The sequence below is a fragment of the Bombina bombina genome, chromosome 6 (genome assembly GCF_027579735.1).
Source record: "Bombina bombina isolate aBomBom1 chromosome 6, aBomBom1.pri, whole genome shotgun sequence".
Taxonomy (NCBI): Eukaryota; Metazoa; Chordata; class Amphibia; order Anura; family Bombinatoridae; genus Bombina; species Bombina bombina.
The window spans coordinates 694435790-694461533 of NC_069504.1; the positions used below are offsets into that span (position 1 = coordinate 694435790).

Consider the following 25744-nt stretch of genomic DNA (forward strand, 5'->3'; position numbering starts at 1 on the left):
ATTTTTTGCCTTGTTACTGAGAGTTCATTGGCTTTTACTTGCAAGTGTAGAACATCAAGTTGTGTTAATATGCTAATCCTTTTAATTGGACTATATAAGAACATTTTTCTTAGCTTCAGTTCTCACGACACCACAACAGGACATAATTTAAAGATATCTGCACTTTGAATACAGTTGAGTCAATCAAGTTGATGATGCACATAATCTGAATACAAGTGATACTGAAATACAGCCTGCTGGGAAATGTAAAGGTCTGGAGGTGAAAATACAAAGCAAAACAATACAGGCATATATACTCTGTGAAGATGCTAAATAATTGTAGAATTTGGGCTAATGTATCATTTAGCAAAGTGTATTCAAAGCACAAGACATCCCTAAAGTACCTAGGGTTAAGTAATAAATACAATAAAATAGATTACTTAAATTCAACATAAATATATAAAACGTATGTTCATAAAATAATGTTCTTTTATAATGTATTTTGACAGTTTCACCTGTAATTTGACTCTTGAAATTGTGACTGTTTCATTGCCCCATAAAGGCTGGAGAGCAACCTGCTGGATCCAGAATACTGACCCTGCAACATGTTATACAGCAATTGCTTGATCAGGGCAAGCGTTTTTTTTTTATATCTGCCACTAACTGATCAAAGGAAACTGTATAAAATAAACATTTTTTTTTTCAAGGGGATTGTACTTGGCTACAAAACAAAGAAAATGGTACAGATTTACACTTTTAAACATATTCTGTATGTAGATCTTTTTCCATACAGAGCTTTATTGCTGGTATATACAATACATACTCAAGATGACATTATGTCCCTTTAAGCATATTTATTACAATAGAAATTACATTTTTGACAGATGTTTCTTTTTTTAATACAAAATAATTAGAATAAAAATACTAAAAGACTGCACCCCCCCCCCCCCCCCCCCGTTCATCTGCACTTATACCAGTGACATTCAGGCTCCCTGTTACGGCAGTGGCTGAGGGTTAAATGCTGATGCTATCCCGGGATGCTCAGATGCAGATTTTCAGGTGTACATAGCGTCATGTAAATATCCCAGCCGATGCTCTCTCTGCTTCCTCCGTGCCTGTAGCAAGCAGAATGGGCGGTTATACCGAGTGAGAGCAGGGACAATCCTTACAGAACTACATTCATTTTACTTTATGATACATACACTGTTGTAAACCAAGTGAGGAGCAATAACTCTTCCCTCTTCATATGATCCCTAGTTGGTTTTTTATGCTATTTTCCATACTTTTTCCTTATTTTATTTTTTTGGTGTCCCTCTTTGCCTCCTGCCACTTCATCATTAAAGGGAAAGTCTACTACAGATTTTATATGGTTTTAAAAAGATAGCTAATTCCTCTATTACCCATTCCCCAGTTTTGCACAACCAACATGGTTATATTAATATACATTTTACCTCTGTGATTACCTTGTATCTAAGCCTCTGTAGACTGCCCTGTTAGCTCAGTGCTTTTGACAGACTTGCAATTTAGCTAATCAGTGCTGACTCGTAAATAACTCCACAGGAGTGAGCACAATGTTATCTATATGGCACACATGAACTAGCCATGTCTAGCTGTGAAAAACTGTCAAAATGCACTGAGATAAGAAGCAGCCTTAAAGGGCTTATAAATTAGCATATTTAGCTTTTAACAAAGAATACTAAGAACAAAGCAAACTTGATGATAAAAGTGAAATGGAAATTTGTTTAAAATTGCATGCCCTGTCTGACTCATGACAGTTTAATTTTGACTAGACTGTCCCTTTAACCATCCTCCCTACAGCATCTTACAAACCCTCCATTTTTGTTTCTACACATTACATGTATTTGCACATCCTCCTCTTTCTAGCTTTTTACTCACTTTCCGCTGATTTATTTCTCCACCCCCCCTTTATTTATTTTTTGTATTCTACCATTCCCATTTCCCTCTATTCCCCTCTGTGGCACGGCCTTGTGATGTCATACCTTGTCTTTTTTGTACTCCTCATATTCCTGACTGTCTGTCGGCAACTCATCTCTACAGAGAGGACATGAATTGGTCTGTAAAAAACGGTTAACAAAAATAAATGTAGTTTGTATTTGAGTAAAATGTTTCATTTGTACATCAGAAATAATGCACCCCACTACAAAATATCTGCATATAAAATAAATGGTTAAAACTGTAATTTTATTAGAAAAAAAATATGCATTGTTTTGCAGTCCCAAGACACACCCTTGAAAAGCCTCTTGAATTATGTTCATCTTACATCCTTTGCTGCAACCAGAGACAGATTCAAACCAGCTTCTGCACATAATAACCAATCACTATGCAGCATGTAGAACTGTCAGGGTTATGTATTCCACTGAATGCACACCATGGGAGTGGAAACATTACAAATTCACAAGTAGGCAAATATTAACAAATAATAACAAAAAAAAATAACAAATAACAAAAAAAACTATAACAATTCTTCCTTAAACCTTATATACATTAACACGCCATTAAAATACTTTTAAAATGATTTTCTTGTTTTAAAGATCCCTTTAAGGTATGTCTCTTTTACAAAAATAATTACCTAACATTTAAATCCATTTAAATGCAGCCTGGTACAATTGTTTTCATTTCATTAATCCTTTTGGCCGGTACATTTATCAGTATTCTCTCAAAACCTCCTCCCCTCTAATTTGCTGTAACCTTTTTTATCACTACATATTTGAATTCCTTAGAGATATCGATTAGACGTAAGATAAAAAAATGCCTACATTTCTATCTGTACTCATAATGAATTCTCAGGATATCCTTATGCATATCTCAGGCATTCTTGAATTTCCGCAAAGTATTTTCAGCTACCATCTCTGCTGGCAGAGTCTGTGCTAGTATATTGTTTAAAATGCTTCATTACTTGGCATTCTTCATTTCCATATTATATGTTCTTATACCTCTTTCCCTTACAGGTCAAAAAAACTTCCCCATATACTGTTTAGTATATATTTTTCAACCACACTAAAATGACATACATAGCTTTTCTAATTTCTTGATTTTGTATACATAATTTAACAGCTTATGCATCTTTATGGTGAAGGCTTACATAAGCGAGCCTAAAGCCACATATTTAAGAAGCAGCTCCTGCGTCGTATCCTCTCTGGTACCTTAGAGGTGGTGGAGATAAATCGTCTAGAATAAGCAAGTCAGGAGTGATTGACAGACCCTGCTCTGGCGTGACTGGTTGTGCAAGAGCAGGATGGCATAGCATTGCTCTTGTGCAATCGTTCATTTTACCACATGAGGCTGAATCGTAAGTGAACAGGAGGACAGGTTATCTACTGAAGAACTTGTTCACCAGCAGCCTTGATAAATGTTCCCCGATCTTCACCTATCACAGAACCTGTATTCAGGATATGTCAATGTTTATGAATAATTCTGTTACATTTCTATTTTAATTAAAAACCTTTACAAAATCTTCAGTGATATTCATTTACTTGCTTTGTATTTTAATAGTGATTTTTTATTCTTATAAATCTCTTTCTTAAAACGGTCTTCCTAATATTCTCTTTTATGTATCTTATTTTAACAAGGTTTATAAAGGGTTTTAATTTATAAGCAGGAAACTGTGGGGGAACCTTTTTCTTCTGAAAGCACCAAAAGGCATCACTTCTTCCAGCCCTTTATAATGTCCTCAAATGTGCGCATTTGTACATTACTCCTGTATCAGTTCTGAAATGGATTTCAGCTTTCCTGCATCAAACACAATACATGAATATATCATGCAAGCACATCATTTGCAGGAGTCATGTAATGGTTTACATATGTAAATATATGTAGAATGATCTAAAAAATTAGGTAACATATATAAATCTAGGCACTATGGTTCCATGGGTCCTATGATTTCGAAAGTCCTTGCATAAGGAGACATATAATTGGCTTTTTTCACTTGTTATTTTTTTGTTGAAAAGTTAGCTCAGGATAAGCAATGCAATACTAGGTGCTAGCTGAACACATCTGGCAAGCAATTGATATGTGGCATATACGTGCAGCCACCAATCAGCAGCTGGCGCCCAGCAGTGCATTGATGCTCCTGAGACTACCTAGGTATGCTCTTCAAAGCAGAATACTGGGAGATAGAAGCACATTTGATAATAGAAATAAATTAAGCAAATTGTGTACATTGTTTAAAATGTCATGCTCTATCTGAATGATGTAAGTTTCATTTTGGCATTCCTGTTTCTTTAATCTGCAGAAAGACATGGGGCTTCAGCCCCTAAATGCATTCAGTGACCCCCTCCCCAAAACCAAACCCTAGACCCCAAGATTGCTTTAGGCCTGTTCCCGGACTTGCTATAAATCATATGCATAAAAGAAATCTGCAATATACTTTCATGATTTATTTTGTCCCTTTTTCCTGTAATTCCATTCTGAAATGTTGACATATTTATAAATGTGCCTAACTGGCTACAGCAGAAGAATGAACCTAAGTTACAACATGGCAGCTTCCATTGTTTTATAGACACTAAAACTTTACACTTATTTTGTTAATATTTAAACAACTAATGAAACTTTAAAAAATACATCTACATGTTATTCCCAGACTAATCTTTTCTTTGACTGCATCATTCTATCTAAAAATGTATTTAGTGTTTAATGTCCCTTTAACCTTCTTAGATACGGGCACAAACTCCCAGTAATAATTGTTTTACACACTTTCAATACCAGCAGTAAATTTTAGACCCCACTAACTGCTAGTAACAAACACACAGAAAAGCATATTTTTGCCCCCGATTAGGTGCTAGAATCATGCACAGCAGTGATTATTTTTTTTCTACACCTTCTGTTCATACACAAAATTTAATGGCCTCAAACTCTACCTATATATATTAGTGCCTAACAATAGATTTTGTATTACCTTGTTGAGCCAAGGAATGATGCAGGCGGAATGGAAGAGATGCTCACAAGGTAACCTCCTCACTGTCTCTCCCTCTTCAAATTCCAACAGACACACCGGGCACTTCAAAGCAGCATCTGTAAAACACATATTGTAGGTAAAAGAGAAGATCTCCCCACAATATGATGGGAAACAAAGACTACAAGTGGCAGTGCTCTGCAGTGGTCACTGGTGTCACCTGCAAAGCTTTTTTCAGACACTAATCTCCCTGCAATCACCTTTCCTTAGCTTTGAAGTCTCTCACCTTGTTCTCTTCCTTGTCCTCCCCTTTACCCCTTTTTTCCTTTGTCCGCTGTCTTACCTGCTTGCTCTGCTGTCACTGTGACTTTTGGCAAATTATCCACCACTTTTTTTGACGCTGGAGGGGGCAGTCTGTGATCCCAGTCTGTAAAATCCACATCTCCAAGATCAATGTCCAAACCGTTCAGAAGACTCCTATGGGAAAGATAGATGAGTATTTATCTGTACCCTGTTGGCCACCATACAAGAGCTAGAGACAACAGATGGAAGCTGGTTACTGTAGTCCCTCATACTCACTTCTGATGGGATTGGATAGTAGTTCTTTCAGCCCCCGCCACCCACACTTTTTTTTCTTCTTATCTCAGTCTCTTTGCACACGTGCCTTTGCCTACTTATCCTATCTCTTTGTCCATACACAAATGCTGATACTTAGGGAGAGCAATTGACCATTGATATTTTAGTATCTGTTTCTCCCACCCCATTTTGGCTGCTGCTGATTCTTGTTTACATGACTTTTCTTTAACCCCTTAATGACCAGCGCCATACCCTGTATGATGCTGGTCATTATTCCCCTAAAAACAAATATCGTACCCTGTACGACGCTGCTGTCCTGGGCCTCTCTCTGCCGCGATCTTGCTAAAAGTAGCAAGATCACGCTATTTCTGCATGCCCTACGAGTGGGGCAGTGCAGAAATAGACGGGCAGAGGTACCAATGCAAAGAGGGACATTCTGTGGCCCTCTCTGCATTGGGCTGCGGTGGTGCCGATCATTGGTGTTTTGGGAGGGTTAGGAGGTGGGTGGGCAGCCCATCGCTGGAGGGGGGCGGGAGCGGGTGAGACCGCTACATATTTTTTTTTAAAGCGGTAGTGAGTGAGTGGGTAGCAGGGAGGTTGGAGGAGGGGGTAGAGTAATGAGGGGGGCAGCTACACAACAGAATTTTTTTTATAATTATTATCAAATTTAAAAAAAAGATAGATAACTGTGTACTGGCAGACAGCTGCCAGTTCCTATGATGGCGGGAATTAGTTAGAAGGGGAGGGTTAGAGAGCTTTTTGGGAGGAATCAGGGAGGTAGGAAGGTAAGGGGGTAATCCTACACTAAGGACATTTTTTTTTTGTAGACAACCCAAAGTATTGATCTATTTTGGTATATTTCATGCCACCATTTCACCGCCAAATGTGATCAAATTAAAAAAAAAAAAAAAATCTTAAAATTTTTCACAAAATTTAGGATTCTCACTGAAATTATTTACATACTGCTTGTGCAATTATGGCACAAATTATTGTAAAATCTTCTCTGTGATCCCCTTTTTTCAGAAATAGCAGACATATATGGCTTTGCCACTGCTTTAGGTAATTAGAAGGCCGCTAATTGGAGCTGTGCACCACACTTCTATTATTCCCAGCAGTGGAGGGGTAAATTAGGTAGCTTGTAAGGTTAATTTTTGCTTTAGGGTAGAGGTTAGCCTCCCATCTGACACTTCCCACCCCTTGATCCCTCTCAAACACCTCTCTTCCCTATCCTACCCCCCAATGGTCACCCCCATCTTAAGTACTGACAGAAAGTCTGCCAGTATGCAGTTTTACACCTTTTTATTTTCTTTTTCATTTTAATTATTATTATTGTCCTTCGTGTAGGATAACCTCCTTACCTTCCCACCTCCCTGATTCCTTCCAAAAAGCTCTTTAACCCTCCCCCTCTAACTAATTACCACCATCTTAGGTACTGACAACAGATGTCTGCCATTACCCAGTTTTCCAAAATTTATAAAAAACAAAAATAATAATAATAATAATAATAATAATAAAAACAAAACATTTTTCTTACATGTAGCTGCCCCCCACCTCATTTACCCCCCCCAGATTGATTTCCCACCCTCTAATTCCACCTCCACTGTATGATCCCCCTCCTTCCCCCCCACCCTGCTGCTCTCAGAGTTGTTTTTTTCTGTAACATAGTGGTCCCTCCCATTCCCGCCCCCCTCCTGCGATGGGCCACCCACCCACCCGCCTCCTTACCCTCCCACGCCATCAACAATCAGCACCACTGCTGCCCGGTGCAGAGAGGGCCACAGAGTGCCTCTGCAACTCTATTTCTGCACTGCCCTATTCGTAGGGCATGCAGAAATAGCGAGACTTCGCTACTTTTAGCGAGATCATGGCAGAGAGAGGCCCAGGACAACAGCGTAGTACAGGGTACCACGCTGGTCCTTAACGACCAGCGTCGTACAGGGTATGGCGCTAGTCGTTAAAGAGTTAATTAGGCTGTTCAGTAAAATCTTTTTTTTTTAAAAACTGGATATTAAATGCGACACAAGTCAAAATTAAATTTTCATGATATGCAATTTTGAACAACTTTCCAATTTACTTCCATTAACAAAATGTGCAGTCTTTTTATATTCACACTTTTGAGTCACCAGCTCCTACTGAGCATGTGCAAGAATCCACAGAATATACGTATATGCATTTGTGATTGGCTGATGACTGTCACATGATAAAGGGGAAGTGGAAATAGACATAACTTTGAAATTTATAAAACAGAGGGTGCTTTATGTGCATATCAGTAGTGAAATTACAGTCAGGTGTTGGAAAAACACAGGGTACTCGCAATGTGTGGCAGCACTCTATTGTGCTGTTGGGCACGTGCTGAAGACTCACAGTGCTCCAACTCACTGGGTACCGGCAAACGGCTTCCTCTAAAGTTATCAAGGAGGCAGGATTCAAATAATGCACCAAGGTTTTAGAATAACCATAAATTTAATAAAACACAGGGTTGAAATGTTCATTCAGGGCTCCAATATACTGCAACGCGTTTCTCCGCTAACACATCGGTTTAATCAGGCATAAAAAAACATATAAAACATAACAGGCATGCTACCTTTTTAAACATATTTCAACCAATTGTATTTAGTAATTAAACAAAAGCACCTGTTTGTGGTAAATCAACAGCTCTACTACTTTAATTTACAATACCTAGACCTCATTAGCTCTAAAGGATTTTTTTTTATATATATTTTCGATATATTAAAATATATACAGTATGCTCATTAGTTACATAAAAGAACAGAAGGAGGCGCCACAATGTTGCAGATCAAAATGGACAAAGAAATTACCATACAATAGACACAGGGTACTCACAGAGTATAAAGCACTATTAAGTGCAAGTCACGCCTCCTGAACACTTTCGAGCCGTTCAGAAAGCTCACAAAAGCACAAACTGCTACGTCCTCCTTCAAAGGTAGGTCTGCAATTCAAGCGAATATTCAACTGTAAGCTGATAGGTCCTCCGTACAGAGCTGGATCCTTCCGTATCACTCGACCACAATGCCACACAAACTTCCACAGAGGAATAAATAGCAATATATGGGCTTCAAATTAAAGTATGCTAACAAAGTCTATATGAATTTTGAAAGACTTTAATAAAACTAAATTAAAAATATCACAACTCGTTTCTCAGTCTATAATGGACTGTTTCATCAGGTGAATATACATATTAGGGCCCTTTATAAGCTGTGCTGACCTAACTGTGAAAAGCACTACACCGGTTAGCGCATTAAAAAAAAAAAAATTGGAAAGATGATAGCCTGATAACTTACATTTGCTTATGCTCCTCTGATAGTGTCAGGGTGTCAGGAATCAGACTGAGACGAGAAGTGCAAAAATAACCACACCTTTATTAATAGCAAAAAATAATAAAAAGTCCACAAGTCAAATAACAAGCCAGGAATCAAAACCAGAGCTGGTAGTTAGACGAGCCGAGTCAGGAGCCAAAGCGAGTAGTCAGACGAGCTGGAGTCGGGAACAAGCCAGGGATCAGGAACCAGGAGGGACGTCAGACAGCCAGGTAATACACAGGAGCTCTCACAAACAGGTCTGAGACAACGCAAGGGCAAAGCATATTAAACATAGGTCCTTTAAATAATAAGTGATGACATCACAATTCTGAGACTGCATCCTGTCTCACACGGATGATGTATACCAGTCTGGCCATAAAAGGAAGTGCAGGAAATGAGCAGCATCATACAGTATGCACCAGAGTCAGCAAGAGAGGTGAGTAAAATGGCTGCCAGCAGCACATGGCAAACAAAGCAGGGAAAAAACCCTGACAGTACCCTCCCCTCAACGACCCCTCCCCCACAGGAGGACAAAAGGCTTATTGGGGAAAAGGGCATGGAAGGCACGGAGGAGGGCGGGAGCATGAACATCAGAGGAGGGAACCCATAAATGCTCCTCCGGACTGTAGCCCCTCCAGTGAACCAAAAACTGTATGCGGCCCCATGACATACGAGAGTCAATAATGCTGCTGACCTCATACTCCTTATGGTTGTCAACAAAGATAGGACGGGGAGAAGGCAACACAGTGGTAAACCGATTACAAACCAATAGTTTCAAGAGGGAGACATGAAAAACATTGGAGATGCGCATTGCAGGAGGAAGGTCAAGAGCGTACGCCACAGGATTGACCCGTCAGAGTATTCGAAAAGTACCTACATAATGGGGAGCCAGTTTATTGGAAGGCACACAAAGGTTCAAGTTGCGGGAGGACAGCCAAACTCTCTCTCCAACCTGGTAGGAAGGCGCGGGCAGACGCCTACGATCAGCCTGGAACTTTTGGCGCTGCATAGAACGATGAAGTCAGTCCTAAATCTGCACCCACGTGGAACGGAGTTGCCGGAGATGCTCCTCCAAAGCCGGAATACCCTGAGACAGGAATGAATCGGGCAACAAGGATAGTTGAAACCCATAATTCGCCATGAACGGGAATAACTTGGAGGAAGCATTAAAAGTACTATTATGAGCAAACTCTGCCCAAGGTAACAGTTCAGACCAATTATTGTGGTGATCTGAGACATAGCAATGGAGGAACTGTTCCAGAACTTGTTTAGACTGTTCTGCAGCCCCATTGGATTGAGGGTGATATGCCGAGGAGAAGGAAAGCTGGATCCCCATTTGAGCAGAAAAGGAACGCCAAAATCTGGAGACAAACTGGCTACCCCGGTCCGACACTATCTCCTTGGGTAACCCATGTAAATGGAAGACCTCCCGGGCAAAAATTGAAGCAAGCTCCTGAGCAGTAGGCAACTTCTTTAAGGGAATGCAATGTGACATTTTAGAAAAACGTCAACCCCCAGGATAACAGTATTGCCATTGGAAACAGGGAGCTCGACAATGAAGTCCATGGAAAGATGTGTCCAAGGACGCTCACCATTAGCAATAGGTTGAAGAAGACCCACAGGAAGACGTCGCAGCAGCAACATTAGAACGAAGACCTGGCCACTAGAATTGTCGAGTGACAGACCAAATCATTTGGTTCTTGCCTGGGTGACCTGCGGCTTTAGGATAGTGGTAAGTGTGCAAAAGTTTAGTTCAAAGATTCTCAGGAACAAAACACTTACCACTAGGTTTCTCAGGAGGTGCATTGGTTTATGCAGCCAGGATCTCCTCCCCCAAGGGAGAAGTCAAATTAGTACGTATGGTAGCCAACATATGGTCAGGAGGTATAACAGGAGTAGATACAGACTCCTCCTTGGACAGAGGCGAAAATTGTCGAGAGAGGGCATCAGCCCTAACATTCTTACTACCAGGCAGGTAGGAGACCACATAATTAAACCGAGACAAAAATAGCGCCCATCTGGCCTGTCGGGCGATAAACATTTTGCTTCAGATAGATAAGTTAAATTCTTTTGGTCAGTAAAAATGAGCACTGGCACGCTAGTACCCTCGAGAAGATGCCTCCATTCCTTGAGTGCCCAAATTATGGCCAGTAATTCCATGTCGCCAATTTCATAATTGCACTCCGCTGGAGACAATTTCTTCGAGAAGAAACCACACGGATGCAAGGAACCGTCAGGCGTAGGATGTTGAGACAAAGGGCACCTACTCCAGTCTCAGACGCATCAACTTCAAGAACGAAAGGCAGGACAGGGTTAGGATGAGCCAGAACTGGAGCGGCAGCAAAGGCAGTCTTAAGACTATCAAAGGCCTTAATGGCAGTAGGTGACCAATGTAGTGGATCATTCTCTTTACGAGTCATGTCTATGATAGGTTTGACCAAGGAAGAAAAGTTTTTAATAAACTTTCAATAGTAATTGGCGAACCCCAAAAAACGTTGAATAGACCGAACACCAACCAGGTGAGGCCACTGCAGAACTGCAGATAACTTGTCAGGATCCATGGAGAATCCTGCAACGGAGATAACATAACCTAGGAAGGTTATTTGAGTCTGATGGAACTCACATTTCTCGAGTTTACAAAACAGGCTGTTCTCACGTAGTCTCTGAAGAACCCGTGTAACATCAGAACGATGAGCCTTAAGTGTGGGTGAGTGTATGAGGATGTCGTCTAGGTATCATGTAGGACATCATTAATAAATTCCTGGAAAACAGCAGGAACATTACATAGGTCAAAGGGCATTACAAGATACTCATAATGCCCGCTCCTGGTGTTAAATGCTGTTTTCCATTCGTGGCCCTCCTTGATCCTAACGAGATTGTACGCTCCTCTCAAATCAAGTTTAGTAAAAAGACCGTAGCTCCCTTGAGGCGGTCAAAGAGTTCCATAATGAGCGGAATAGGGTAAGCATTCTTAATGGTAAGACCATTAAGACCCCTATAATCGATGCATGGTCTTAGCTCGCCACCCTTTTTCTTCACAAAGAAGAAGCCAGCCCCTGCAGGAGAGCAGGATTTGCGGATGATCCCCCATGACAGAGCATCGGCAACATACTCCTCCATAGCACAATTCAAAACAGATAGAGGGTAAACCCGGCCCCGAGGAGGAATGGCTTCGGGTTGCAGGTCTATAGCACAATCGTAAGACCAGTGAGGAGGCAACGTACCGGCACGCACCTTGTCAAAAACGTCTAGGAACTCTCAGTACTCCTTTGGCAATTGAGATACTGTAGAAGTGCACAAGACTTTAACTGGTTTCAGAAGACAAGTGGAAATACATTGCAGAGACCACAACAAAATTCAAGACTGGGATTGTGCTTTTGGAGCCAGGGATAACCCAGAACAACCGGAAAATGCGGAGAGTTTATCACCTGGAACTGGAGGGTTTAAAAACGGAGAGACCCAACAGCCATGGATAACAGATCAGTTTCGTAACGAGTGCAGGCTGAAGGGGCCTGCCATCAATGCCCTCAATAGCAAGCAGAACGGACCGAGGCAAAACAGGAATGGAGGGCTTTGATACAAAAGCACTGTCAATGAAATAGCCTGCAGCACTGGAGTCAACAAGAGCCTGAGTGACTATGGAGGAGTCCACCCAGGAAAGGACAACCGTGACCAAAGGTTTCTCCTTTAGCGGTTCCGGGGACGAGGATAAGCCACCCAAGGTCTGCCCCTGACAGGACATTAGGTGTGAGCGTTTCCCGGCTGTGTAGGACAAGACTTCAAAAGGTGGCCCTGTAACCCACAAAAGAGGCATAGCCCCTCCCTCCTCCTAAAGGCCCTCTCCGCTGCGGAGAGACGCGTGAATCCCAACTGCATCGGCTCAGCAGTACCTGGTGACTCGGGACCAGGAGGCACGGGAGGAGAGGGAGGCATGGGTGGGAACGAACACGTAGGAGACAACGGAACAGGTGGCTTCTGCAAGCGCTCCTTGAATGAGGGCCTCTCCCTCTGATGTCAATTAGGATAAAAAAAAGACACCAATGCCTCGAGATCTTCTGGTAAATCTCTTGCAGCAAATTCATCTTTAATCGCATCAGAGAGCCCATGAAAGAAGGCAGCAACAAGGGCTTCATTGTTCCAACCTACCTCTGCGGCAAGCGTACGGAACTCAATGGCATATTGAGCAACAGATCTTGTACCTTGCTGAATGGACATGAGTCATTTAGCAGCAGAGGAGGACCGAGCCGGAACATCAAATACCCTTCGAAAGGAGGCCACAAATTCATGTTATTTTGAAATCACAGGTTTATTAGTCTCCCACAAGGGATTAGCCCAGGCAAGAGCTGTGTCAGAGAGTAACGAGATGAGAAATACCACCTTAGCTCTGTCAGAGGGAAACGCCTGAGGTAACATCTCAAAGTAAATGCCCACCTGGTTCAAAAACCCTCTGCACTGAATAGGATTGTCTCCATATCACTGAGGTAGAGGTGCAGAACCGGACATGCTCCTGATAGGACTAGGTGCAGCAGCAGAAACAGGAGCAGCCATAACTTGCGGGACACTTTGGTCCAAATGTGCAGTGCGAGTCAGCAGGGTTTGCAGGGCTAGTGCAAATTGATCCAAGCGGTGATCCTGTTCATCCATCCTGGAAATTATGGCAGGTAAAGGTGGATTATTAGCACCATCAGGATTCATGGCCCTTGCATAATGTCAGGGTGCCAGGAATTAGACTGAGACGAGAAGTGCAAAAATAATCACACCTTTATTAATAGCAAAAAATAATAAAAAGTCCACAAGTCATATAACAAGCCAGGAATCAAAACCAGAGCTGGTAGTTAGACGAGCAGAGTCAGGAGCCAAAGCGAGTAGTCAGACGAGCCGGAATCAGGAACAAGGAGAACAGCAGAGTCAGGAACAAGCCAGGGATCAGGAACCAGGAGGGACGTCAGACAGCCAGGTAATACACAGGAGCTCTCACAAACAGGTCTGAGACAACGCAAGGGCAAAGCATACTGAACAGAGGCCCTTTTTCTGAGACTGCATCCTGTCTCACACGGATGATATATACCAATCTGGCCATAACAGGAAGTGCAGGAAATGAGCAGCATCACACAGTATGCACCAGAGTCAGCAAGAGAGGCGAGTACAATGGGTGCCAGCAGCACATGGCAAACAAAGCAGGGAAAAAACCCTGACAGATAGGTGCAATAAACCACGTGTAACGTCTATAGCCGTGGTCAGATCTAACCTGTCAGAAATTAAATATATATACACACAACTATTAAGAAAACAAGAATGTATGTAAAACATTATCTTATCAGATAAACTCTTAATAAAAAAACTAAAATGCTACTACATGACAATATCGCAACATTATAATTATGTAGCCTGTTCACAGGTATGTTACTGTTACAAGCTCAAGGCAGGATAGGTTATATCTGTTAATGGAAGATAGCAAATATGTATCACAACTGCAGACCTGCGTGAGTAAGTCTATTATACCTATAAATGAGTACTGTCTCTTTAATTGAAAGTTGAGTAGAACACTTCAAAACTTATGCTTCAAGATGTTATGTAGCTCCGAACATAAAATGGATTACGAGGCTCAATTTGTAATAAGACTAGAACAAACAAAGATACAATACGTTACAACACTGTTAACATATGTTTCAAACTTAAGAGTATATGATCTGTCCTGCAAATTGTCCATACACACCCAGGGAAGCGCAATGCGTTCAAGTGAGAGGAGAGAATACAAGGAGTGTCCGATATCAGTTCAGTATAGGTAATGGACATACATGTACATGAGATTGAGCAAAAGGTAAAGTACATATGAACAACTCTTACCAGCGGTGAGTAGTTTGGTGTGAGAGCGGAGAAGTGTAGAGTAGATGGTGGCCGTGACGTCACAATACCGCTGCTGGAGGAGAGAGCGACTCCAGGAAACTGCAGCTTCAGGGAGAAATCCTCCAGTCCAGAGAATAAAAGACACAACACAGTAGGAGATTAAGTCTCAGTAGCAATTATTGAAATAGGAAACTGAATCATTCGTTAGCTCACAAAGATAATATAATCCAGTAACAAACTAGAAGATTTACAAGCTTGCATGTAAGTAAATTACCAAGCATTGTGGTAAAGGTGAAAGGCCCATTTATAGCTGGTAAGTTGGGCGTGATTACCAACTTAAAAAGGTATATGTAACAGAAATTGAATATGAGTGGGCTATAACAGAACTTGGTATTACACAATTCCCCCACAAAGGATCCACTGCGTGGGTCAAGGCTTGGGTCGATCAGGAAGCTGACAAATTAGTAGAGGGCTTCCAAGAATCCTCCTCAGGACCAAAACCCAACCAACGTACGAGGTATTCAAGGCGACCTCTAAATCTTCTGAAATCCAAAATTGACTTAACCTTATATTCTTGTTCTGATTGAGGCTGCAGGGTAGTGAGTTCCAAAGAGCATGAGTCCTCCCTAAGCGGACGGTATGGTTTTAGTAAGGAGATATGGAATGTAGGGTGAATGTGGTAAGAGGAAGGCAAATCGAGAGTAACAGCATTCTGATTAACTACCTTCAAAACAGCAAAAGGTCCAATAAAACGTGAGCTGAGTTTTTTGGATGGAGTACGTAATTTCAAATGCTTAGTGGAGAGCCAAACCATATCACCAACAACATATTGTGGTGGAACTCTTCTTTTGGAATCGTAGTACATCTTCTGACTTTCCTGTGCGGAATGGATATTGTCACAGAGGACATCCAAGTTCTGAGAGAGTGTATTAGTGAGATCATTGAGAAGTAGGTTAGTAGGCGGACGTTCAGGTAGTAGATAAAAAGTAGGATGGTAAGCGTAATTTGGTATAAACCATAAAGTGGTGTTTGTTTAGTGGTGGAGCGGATAGTATTATTAAATGCAAATTCAGCTGATGATAGTAAAAAAGACCAGTTTTGTTGAGCATTACAGAAACAATGCAAATATTGTTCAAGCCATTGATGTGTACGTTCAGTTTGGCCATTAGATTGAGGGTGGTAAGAGGTGGTTAAATGGTGTTGTAGTCTGAGAACTTGACATAGTTCCTTCCAAAACCTGGAGGTGAATTGGGTTCCTCTATCAGACGTTATGGTGTTGGGAAGGTCATGCAATTTGACTATATTGCCCAGAAAGAGTTGGGCAGTCTGAAAAGCAGTAGGTAGTGAGCTACATGGTATAAAGTGTGCCATCTTGGTCAAGAGGTCTACTACAATAATAGTAGTGTTATTGTTTGATCTTGGTAACTCAACAATGAAGTCCATTGAAATATCTTTTTGTGAAGTGAGAGAGGAGCAGCATCTCATTTGTGCACATTCTGAAAAAAAGGAAAAAAGAAAAAGGAATTCTTCCTGGAAGAAGAAAAGTAAACCATATTTTTGATACCTCACCCATAGTGTGAACATTGTATTTGTGGACATTGGGACTTTCCACCTGAGATAAGTTCACATTTATGACATTGTCACATTACTATTATATCATGAAAATCTATTCCTATAAATAGCAGAGTGATATTATTTATATTAATTGATTGTTATACCACTGTGGACTTATATTGGTCTTTTTAGCTTAGTTTATTATCCGGTATCAGCGCCCCCTAGAGAAACTTAGTTTCCTGTTTATAGTCACTGAAATTTGTCAGAAAAAAAATCTACTTATTTGAAGTTCAGACTAAGTGCTCAAACACACTGCTGCCAATCAGGCACTGGATAAAACAGTGCCTGTCAAATGTATATGACATTTATTAGAGCATTTTATTAAACTATTTCTTGCATATACCTATAGGTTTTTTAACCCCATCAAACAAGTAAAACCCATAGCTAAAGTCAGTTCCAGTAATGGCAAGAGGCATATGTGTGCATTGCTACTACTAAGCCTACCTAGGTATGTTTTTAAACAAAGGATACCAAAAGAGCAAAGTATATTTGATAAGTAAATTGAAAAGTCTCTAAAAATTACATGCTCTGTCTCTGTGCTTCTCAGTCCCAGTCCTCAGACTCCCCAGCAGGGCATATCTCCATTATATCTGTACTAGAGCACAGTTGAAATAATCAGCTGGTCAGTAACCATGGTTACTCTCACCCAGCAGCTGAGTGTTTTACCTGTCCTCTAGCTCAGATATCATGAAAATCTTGATTGGTGGGGGTGCTGAGGCCTAGCGTTAAGAAGCTCTGCTCTGTCTGAACCATGGAATTTTCATTTTCATGACCCTTTAAAAAAGGGACTCTAAAGTCAAAATTATACTTTCATGATTCAGATACAGCACGCAATTAAAAAAAAACTTTCCATTATAAAAATGCGCACAATCTTTTTATATGCACACTTTCTGGTACACCTGCTATGACTGAGCATGTGCAAGAGTTTACCCTATATAGGTATATGTGTTTTGTGATTGGCTTATGGAAGTCAAAAAAATACAGTAGGCAGGGAAAATGGAAGGAAATTTGACAGAAAAACATCTACTGCTCATTTGAAGTTGAGACCAAGAGCCTGATGATCAGAAGTCACGTAAAATCTTTAAAAAAAAAAATTAAACCTTATATAGTAATGTAGGGATCTTCCCTTCACATCCAGAACCCTGCATAGTCAATAGTCAAACAGTTCTTAAAGGCATATGAACCCAAAAAAAAATGTTCTTTCATGATTCAGATAGATACGGAACAAGTCAAAGACTAACAATGATGTACATATGTGTAGCACTCACATTTCTTAAGGTCTATTGGATGGATTAGTTTAGCAAATAGATGAAAGGAGGAGGAATCGTCAAATTAAAATATAACCTTTATTAGGATTATTAAAATAGTTTGCATACATACAAAAAAGCTTAAAAAAACACAGGAGATGGAGGATTATATGTATATCAATGCACTGAACAGTCAGTTCCACTTCAATACCGATACATAGTATATATAATATAATATAATACCATTACTCTAACCTAGGATGTCAGTGTAAATCCATAGCTAGGGTACATACCATATATTATAGGTACAGGTAAGTGGGTCCTGGGAGGTTCAGAAAAGGTGGATTAGGATCTTAATGCAATTAGATCTATCATATATTTAAGGATAACAGTATAGTCTCAGTAGGCTGTTTCTATTGGGTTAATATTGGACTTAGTAGTTTAGAAGAGCTCCTGTTAGGTTAGCTACTGTTATTAGAGTGATATCTTTATAGTCCCATAATCCTGAGATCGAACTTTAGACTAGAAGCATAGATGTCAGCATACTCCATAAAATCGGCACAGCATATACAGTATATTATGGTTTTAGACAGCTTTTAATAAAAGAATAAATTGATGCCTGCCTCAATTAGTGTGCTTATGTAGTGATTACTAGTCTCAGGATAAGTCATATACCATATACTGTTAACCTTAACCGGTAATTTGAGGGTTACAAAGACCGTAGATGTATTACCGGTCTTATTGTAAGATGCCAATAGTGGTTGCTTGTAAAGTTATAAATAATGATGATTAGATTCTAATATATATATATATATATATATATATATATATATATACATATACACACACATACTATATGCATTTGCATCACATGTATTTAAATTAAGGTACAATATTAGTGGATGATACAGTAATTTTTATATATGTTCAGGATTATATTTCTTGCGTAAATCACAAGATACAAGTTTCGAGTGTTACTGTAACAATATCGTTACACAGATGTAACACTAGTGTAGTTAATCATCTTATGATATTATTCATATAATATCCTCCTGACATTGTATCTTTTATATATAAGTGCTTATATCCACCATATGTACGTAATGCACCAGATTTGTAAATGTTGGCAACAAACTAAGGCTAGTCACTGAACCGTCAGTGATATATTCGAAATTACACAGTTACCGGCTTCTACCTATATTAACCCTTTATATAGCTGCTAACACACAGCATGTAGAAATGATAATATTGACATCCTGTGTTTAGCGTCACAGTGAATTAGGAATGACCCTTTGATAAAGACAAATGTGGCGAAACATGTCAGGGATCAGTTAATGTTTATAAAATAAGCATTTTTAAATCTGCAGGAGTATTTTGGTGGTTATAATTATTTAGCGGTCTGGTGTATATTAGCAATGACTACATGCTGCGGATATTTGTTCTTATGTTCATTCTCAGCTACAATATATCTTTAAGGGGCTTAAGAGTCCAAAAAGAAAATGTTCTTATGTGTAAGAACATTTCTATGACCACACTGTGACTTGCATTTAACTGTGTGTTTATGTGCTGTATGTTTTTCAACAAATGATACCAAGAGAATGAAGTAAACTTTATAACAAATTTAAACAGAAAAGTCTCTTAAAATTGAATGTTCTATCTGAATCATGAAAGTATAATTTTGGCTTTAATGTTCCTTTCAGTAGCATGCAGGCATACGTGCCTACATTATTGCATCTGATGCCTACATCTTAACCCTTTGAGTGCTAATGACGGCTCTGAGCCGTCACAGTTTCCCACTCTGGTGCTGACGGCTCAGAGCCGTCACTAGCACTCTCCCACCTTGAGGGAGATCTGGGGGCTCCCACCCACTCCTACCCCGGCGATCATGCCTGTAGAGTGACAGGCATCGCCTGGGCTTCCCGTTGTGCGTGGTGACATCACGCACGAAACCGTGATGACGTCATTGCGCAACTTTATTTATATTTAACAATTTTAAGTATAGGAGCAGGGGTCATGCTGCTTAGAAGCCTGTATCTCAGTCATCTCAGCAGCTACAGACCCCCATTGGAAAGGTAATCGCCTAACATTTCCAACAGTGTAAGCCTTGGGGGTCTGGAGAAAAAAAAAAAAAAAAAAAAAGTTAAAAAAATTTTGTTCAAAAAATAAAAAAATACTTAAAAAAAAAATCTTAGCACCCAGGTGGGAAAGTGCTTAGCACTCAAAGTGAATGTGCGCGATGACCAATCCGGCTTCCTATAATTGTTGCGTTCCTCAAGAGCAGGACGCCAAAGGAGGCATGTAACGATTGGAGGAAGCCAGATTCATCACTAATCTGCTAACTACAGCATGAGCAGCAGGCGGAGGATCGCCGATCTGCTTTCCATGAAGCAAAGTATTTTAAAAAAGAAGCTTCATTGTAAGGTTTAATGAATGAAAGTGTCCCTGTTTTTAAGAGTAATTTTAGATACCAGGCACTTATTCATTAAACTTTACATTCACTTTAAGTTTATATAAGTATTTAGTGTTATATCTTCATTCCTTTTGATACATATTTACTTATTTGTTACATAAACTTCACCTCACATTGAAGACATTCACTGTTTAGATTTTTGCCACCCTTAGAACCTCAATCACATCTGCTCTGAGCTAATTTTATAAATATGGAACAATTTGCTATCATGAAAATATAAATCTAAGGAGCAGCTTGGTATTTCAGCAATTAATAAAGGAAGAGTGAATTCAAATAAATAAACTTTACCTTTAAAACATACAGGGATGAAAATATATAAAAAATAAATTAAAAAAAAAAAATGAATAAATTTATGATTAAAGCGACATTAAACCCCCAAAAAATGTATTTCATGATGCAGATAGAGAATACAGTTTTAAACAACATTCCAATTCACTTCTATTATCTAATTTGCTTTATTGTTTAGATATCCTTTGTTGAAATAGCAATGCACACAGGTGAGCCAATCATACGAGGCATCTATGTGCAGCCACCAATTAGCAGCTACTGAGCCTATCTAGATATGTTTTTCAGCAAAGGATATCAAGAGAATGAAGCAAATTAGATAATAGAAGTTAATTGGAATGTTGTTTAAAGTTGTATTCTCTATCTGAATCATGAAATATTTTTTGGGGGGTGTCCCTTTAAGTTCTATATCAAGGATGGCCAACTGGCATCCTATATATATAGAGCAGTCATTAAATAACAGTGTTTCAAGTTTGATCAGGTTGTTAAAATGGAGCAATTATATCTTTTTATAGTAGCTCCATTAAGGTAGGTGACAAAGGATCTTGTAAATACAAAATATAATCAGCAAAGCACCAGTTTGTATATATCTCCAATCAAGTGTGCACACTGTATATGGCTCTCTGCTTACCCTTTAGTCTTGAACAAGTAGTATGATACAGTAGCACTACTTCATTATAGTTGGACACAAAGTCCCTTTATTGCAGGATGCATTATGACACTGCAATAAAGGGACTTTGTGTCCAACTTTAATAGTAGTGCTGACAAAATAGACAATTGATAAAAAAAATAATAATCTGTTTTTGATGAGTTCACAACACCAGAGCATGCTGTATGCATATTGGAGTTTGATACAATCAAGTAATGAAGCACACCCACCCACTGGTATACAGGTCAGGTCAACAAAGAGCAAAGCCCACTTCTTTTTGCACACAGTGGCATACAAAGCAAGAAAGGAGATGATTTGGACATCTTAATTCTACCCTATGCTCACACATCCTGACGCTTTTAAGACTCCACATTAAACATTCTAGTGCAAAAATTACTCTTATGTGTTAGAATTTGCAATGTGTGCACTATGGACACAGCAATGCTACATGTTTAAACCCTGTAAAGAGGTTAAAGTACCGTTCTGGGCCAAGAGATGCAGATGCCCAGCTGAACACAGACTGCTTGGCACCAGCAGTTCTGTGTGTCTCCTGAACAGGACTTTATCTATGTACCAAACGATCCTTCAAATGAAATGTTTGGTATGTACATGATAACTGGCATACATTTTTGCTAATCTTTCTGTTAAACTATGCATATTAGTTATCTTTGTTTACATAGGAAATCCAATATGTGCTGACCTTGCGAGCTCTAATAGGGCATTCTGACGGTACTGCTCCTCTGCAACAGTGGGTTCACAGTTATGTTCATCAAAGTATGATGCCATGTAGAAAATAAGCAGATCAAACTGGAGGAAAGAGAGAAAGAGAGAGTGTGAGTGGGATGTTTGGTAAAACAAATAGACAAAATTCATAATGAACAACCAAAAATAACAAAATATTGCAATACATAGAGATTACTTTAATTGAACTTCAATTTCATGTTAAAAGAACAAGTTTTTCAGATCATTCTTAAATCTGAAATAATATTCATCAGGATGAGAGACTGTATCTTTAACAGAATGTAAAGAAAAATGCAAGAGAGATAGACACACAATTCTTTGTCTGTGAATTTCAATAATAATAATAAACAGTTACCTGATCGCCAAGGAATACAGAATACACACATAGGTGCAGAATTCAGGAAGTAACTTGAGAACCAGTGACACAGCTACAAAAGCAGCACCACCCTCTTCCATAGATTACAGCCAATCAATATAGCGATTGCAGATACTCTGACCAATCAAACGTTAAGATGGGCAGAACATTCTTTAGTCACAACCTCGGCAGCAAAGTGACTGCTAAATGATGAATGGTGAGTTAATGTCACATGATGCACGAGACACCAAATCCTAAAGCAGTTTGGAAAGTAAATAGATAGACTTTATTCAAATAGACGCGTCTTTGATCCACAACGAGGCTAAGGTTAACGTCCCCTTGACAATACATCACATCAGTGTATTACTCTTCACGTCGATGTATAGGTAGTTGACTGTAATTAGTTTTTATTATTCGGAGCCAGGATATAAATACGAGATATATTAATAAGCTCTGCGTAAGATTTCAACCGATATAAAAGCAACCTTTTTTTCTCACTATTTCTGTTGAGTGCAGCTGCAGTTTATAATCCAAACCGTTGTAGATTTGTAAACCTCTGGGGGAGGGGATGTAGCGAACAACGCTATGTAAACCCTATATATATATATATATATATATATATATAAATTAAATGTCTTTCACTATTGCACTGTCTGCAACTGCTACATATTACATTGTTGACATGATTTATAAAAGCTACAAATGCAAACATCAGTTATTTTAAAATGGAATCTTTTGAGATAGATGGAATATACGTATTAAAAGGTTAAAAAAAACTTGATGCTAGAATTTATGTTCTTACCTAATGCAGTATAGCAGGCACATTCTTGGTTAAAAGGGACACGAAACTCAAATGTTTTTTTCGTGATTCAGATAGAACATACGCTTTTAAACAACTTTCTAATTTACTTCTATTATTAAATTGCTTCATTCTCTAGGTATCCTTTGTTGAAGGGGCAGTAATGCACTACTGGGAGTCAGCTGAAAGCCAATGAAGAGTCATATGTGCAGCCACCAATCAGAGCTTCTTAGCCTACCTAGGTATAGCTTTCAACAAAGGACACAGAGAGAACTAAACAAATTAGATGATAGGAATCAATTTCAAAGTCTTTAAAATTGTATGCTCTACCTGAATCGTAAAAGAGAAATTTGGGTATTTGCTCCATGACGTTTAAATCTTAACCCTTTAACCGTTGAGTAATTTGTCTCCCCTGTGCTGGTTATTTGCGCTAATGTTGCATTTAAAGTGATTGTAAAGTTTAATGAAATAGTGCCCTGTAACGAAAAGTAATCTTAAAAACAGGGGCACTTTCATTCATTAAACTTTACAATGACGCTTATTTTTAAAAAATACTTACCTTTGCGTTATGGAAAACATAACGCCGATCCTCCGCCCGCAGCTCCTGCTTTGTTCAGCAAATCAATGACGATCCGGCTTCCTCCAATCATTCTGTTCCCCCTTTTAGCATCCAGCTTGTCAGGCACGCAACGATTTGAGGAAGCCAGTGTTCTATAAGAATTTGCTACCTTGTCAGAATTTGCCACCTGTCAGTGCGCATGCTCTGTATTACTTAATCACACTCCACATATGTTAAAAAGGAATGTGTGGAATGCGATTATGTAATTAGCAGCATGCGCACTGAGAGGTAGCGGATTCTGACAAGGAAGTTGTCCTGTCGGATTTTGATGCAGCTAATAAATACACACATGCGCTGTTCAATGAGTTGTCACGGTGGACGATGAAAGCGTGTCCTGCACACAAAAGATATCAATTCAATTTCAATATACATATATTTATAATTTTTCTGAGGTATTTTTATTTAAATATTATGTGTGCAAAATACGCTCTCATTGAACTATTCTGATGTTCTGGTGCAGCCTGCATATTGATGTCCGTGTATAGTGATGAATTTCCAAATATCAAATAAAGGAATAAGTCTTCAGCATCACAACATTTTTTTTGTGAGTTTGATATTGGAACTCGTTGAACTGTGCATGTGCGCATCTTGTAGCCGCAGCAAAATCCGACAGAGCAACTTCCTTGTCAGAATTTGCTGCCTCTGAGTGTGCGTGCTGCTAATTTACATAATCACATTCCACACATTCCTTTTTAATATATGTGGAGTGCGATTACGTAATACAGAGCATGCGCAATCGGAGGTAGCAGATTCTGACAAAGGAGCAAAATCTGCTAGAACGCCGGATCGTCATTGATATGCTAATGAAAGCAGGAGCTGCGGGCAGAGGACCGGCGTTATGCTTACCATAACACAAAGGTATGTTAAAAAGTAAGCTTCATTGTAAAGTTTAATGAATGAAAGTGCCCCTGTTTTTAAGATTACTTTTATTTACCGGGCACTTATTTATTAAACGTTACAATCACTTTAAAGACCAACATCCAGGCTTTTTCTACAAGTTAGCAAAATAAATCATTCTTTTTTCAACATATAATGCACTTGCAGAAAATACATTTAGTATGTATTATTTGACATTATTAGGATCAATTCAAGTTTCCAAAATACAACACAATCATTCTATACCTATGTTTAGCAGTAAAAACTATTAATTGAAAATTGGAAGATAAGATTTAAAGGGACATTAAACCCAAGTTTTTTCTTTCATGACTCAGATGTAGAATACCATTTTAAACAACTTTCTAATTTACTTCTATTATCTATTTTGCTTCATTCTCTTGATATTCTTTCCTGAAAAGCATATCTAGATAGGCTCAGTAGCTTGATTGGTGGCTGCACTTAGATGCCTCATGTGATTGGCTCACCTATGTGTATTGCTATTTCTTTAACAAAAGATAACTAAAAAATGAAGCAAATTAGATAATAGAAGTAAATAGGAATGTTGTTTAAAATTGTATTTTCTATCTGAATCATGAAAGAAAATGTTGTGGTTTAATGTCCCTTTAAGTTTTCTGTTGCTTTGCAACATCTTGAGTCTTTTAAAATAACTGTCACTCACATTGTTCTATGTATTGCGGCAGACAAAACCTAGTAATAGATAATACAACAAAAACCGTAAGGATCATACTAATTGGATTATTTAAAGTAAAATATATAAAGCATTTGCTGTGGTTTTATAAGAATACTAAGTAAAACAAATACTGCACAAGTGTCTGCATAAAGCAGTTTGAAGGTAAGAAAATATAACAAGAACTTAAAGGGGCAGTATACACTAATTTTCATATAACTGCAGGTAATAGACACTACTATAAAGAATAAGATGCACAGATACTGATATCAGTTTAGCTCTGTTGAAAAGGTAGCTGGAAAGCCCACTGCACGTGGGAAATACGACACTCTCCTCCCCCCTTCTTTTGCATATGAAAAGACCCTTTACACAAACAGGAGCGTATATATATATATATATATATATATATAAGGAAAACTATACATTTAAAAAAACAAAAAAAACTTTATGGGCTTTATAAATAGATCATCTACAAAACATTTATGCAAAGAAAAAATGAGTGTATAATGACCCTTGTAACCCTTGGTGTTATTATTATTATTATACTTTATTTATGAAGCGCCATCATATTCCGCAGCGCTGTCCATGGATACAGTTCATTTAAATAAAACAATAACAAAACTTCTAAGAGACAGGACAAAATTTACAAACACATACAGGAGGAATTGAGGGCCCTATTCCCATGGGAATTTACAATCTAGAAGGGTAGGAGGTTGAGAAACAGGAGGTGAGGACTGCAAGATTGAGAAAGATGTTAATGCAGAGTT

General features: G+C 39.0%; 1 protein-coding gene across 1 annotated transcript; it reads right to left on the reverse strand.

The window, feature by feature from the left end:
* Positions 1-922: 922 nt before the first annotated feature.
* Positions 923-22060, reverse strand: LOC128662205 (E3 ubiquitin-protein ligase RNF181). Its single transcript, XM_053716025.1, has 6 exons — positions 21996-22060; positions 21600-21706; positions 5235-5368; positions 4895-5010; positions 1980-2054; positions 923-1094 (listed from the first exon to the last, which is right to left on the reverse strand). Exons 2-6 carry the CDS (start codon positions 21683-21685, stop codon positions 1035-1037), a joined length of 471 nt encoding a protein of 156 aa, XP_053572000.1. The 5' UTR covers positions 21686-21706; positions 21996-22060; the 3' UTR covers positions 923-1034.
* Positions 22061-25744: the final 3684 nt, after the last annotated feature.

What these genes read in the sequence shown, in the direction of transcription:
- LOC128662205 (XM_053716025.1), bottom strand. Translation starts at nt 21,685, where the DNA reads ATGGCATCATACTTTGATGAACATAACTGTGAACCCACTGTTGCAGAG. An exon ending in GCCCTATTAGAGCTCGCAAG is followed by an intron (nt 5,369 to 21,599) that starts GTCAGCACATAT and finishes TCTTTCCCATAG; the next exon opens with GAGTCTTCTGAACGGTTTGG. An exon ending in TCATTCCTTGGCTCAACAAG is followed by an intron (nt 2,055 to 4,894) that starts GTAATACAAAAT and finishes CGTTTTTTACAG; the next exon opens with ACCAATTCATGTCCTCTCTG.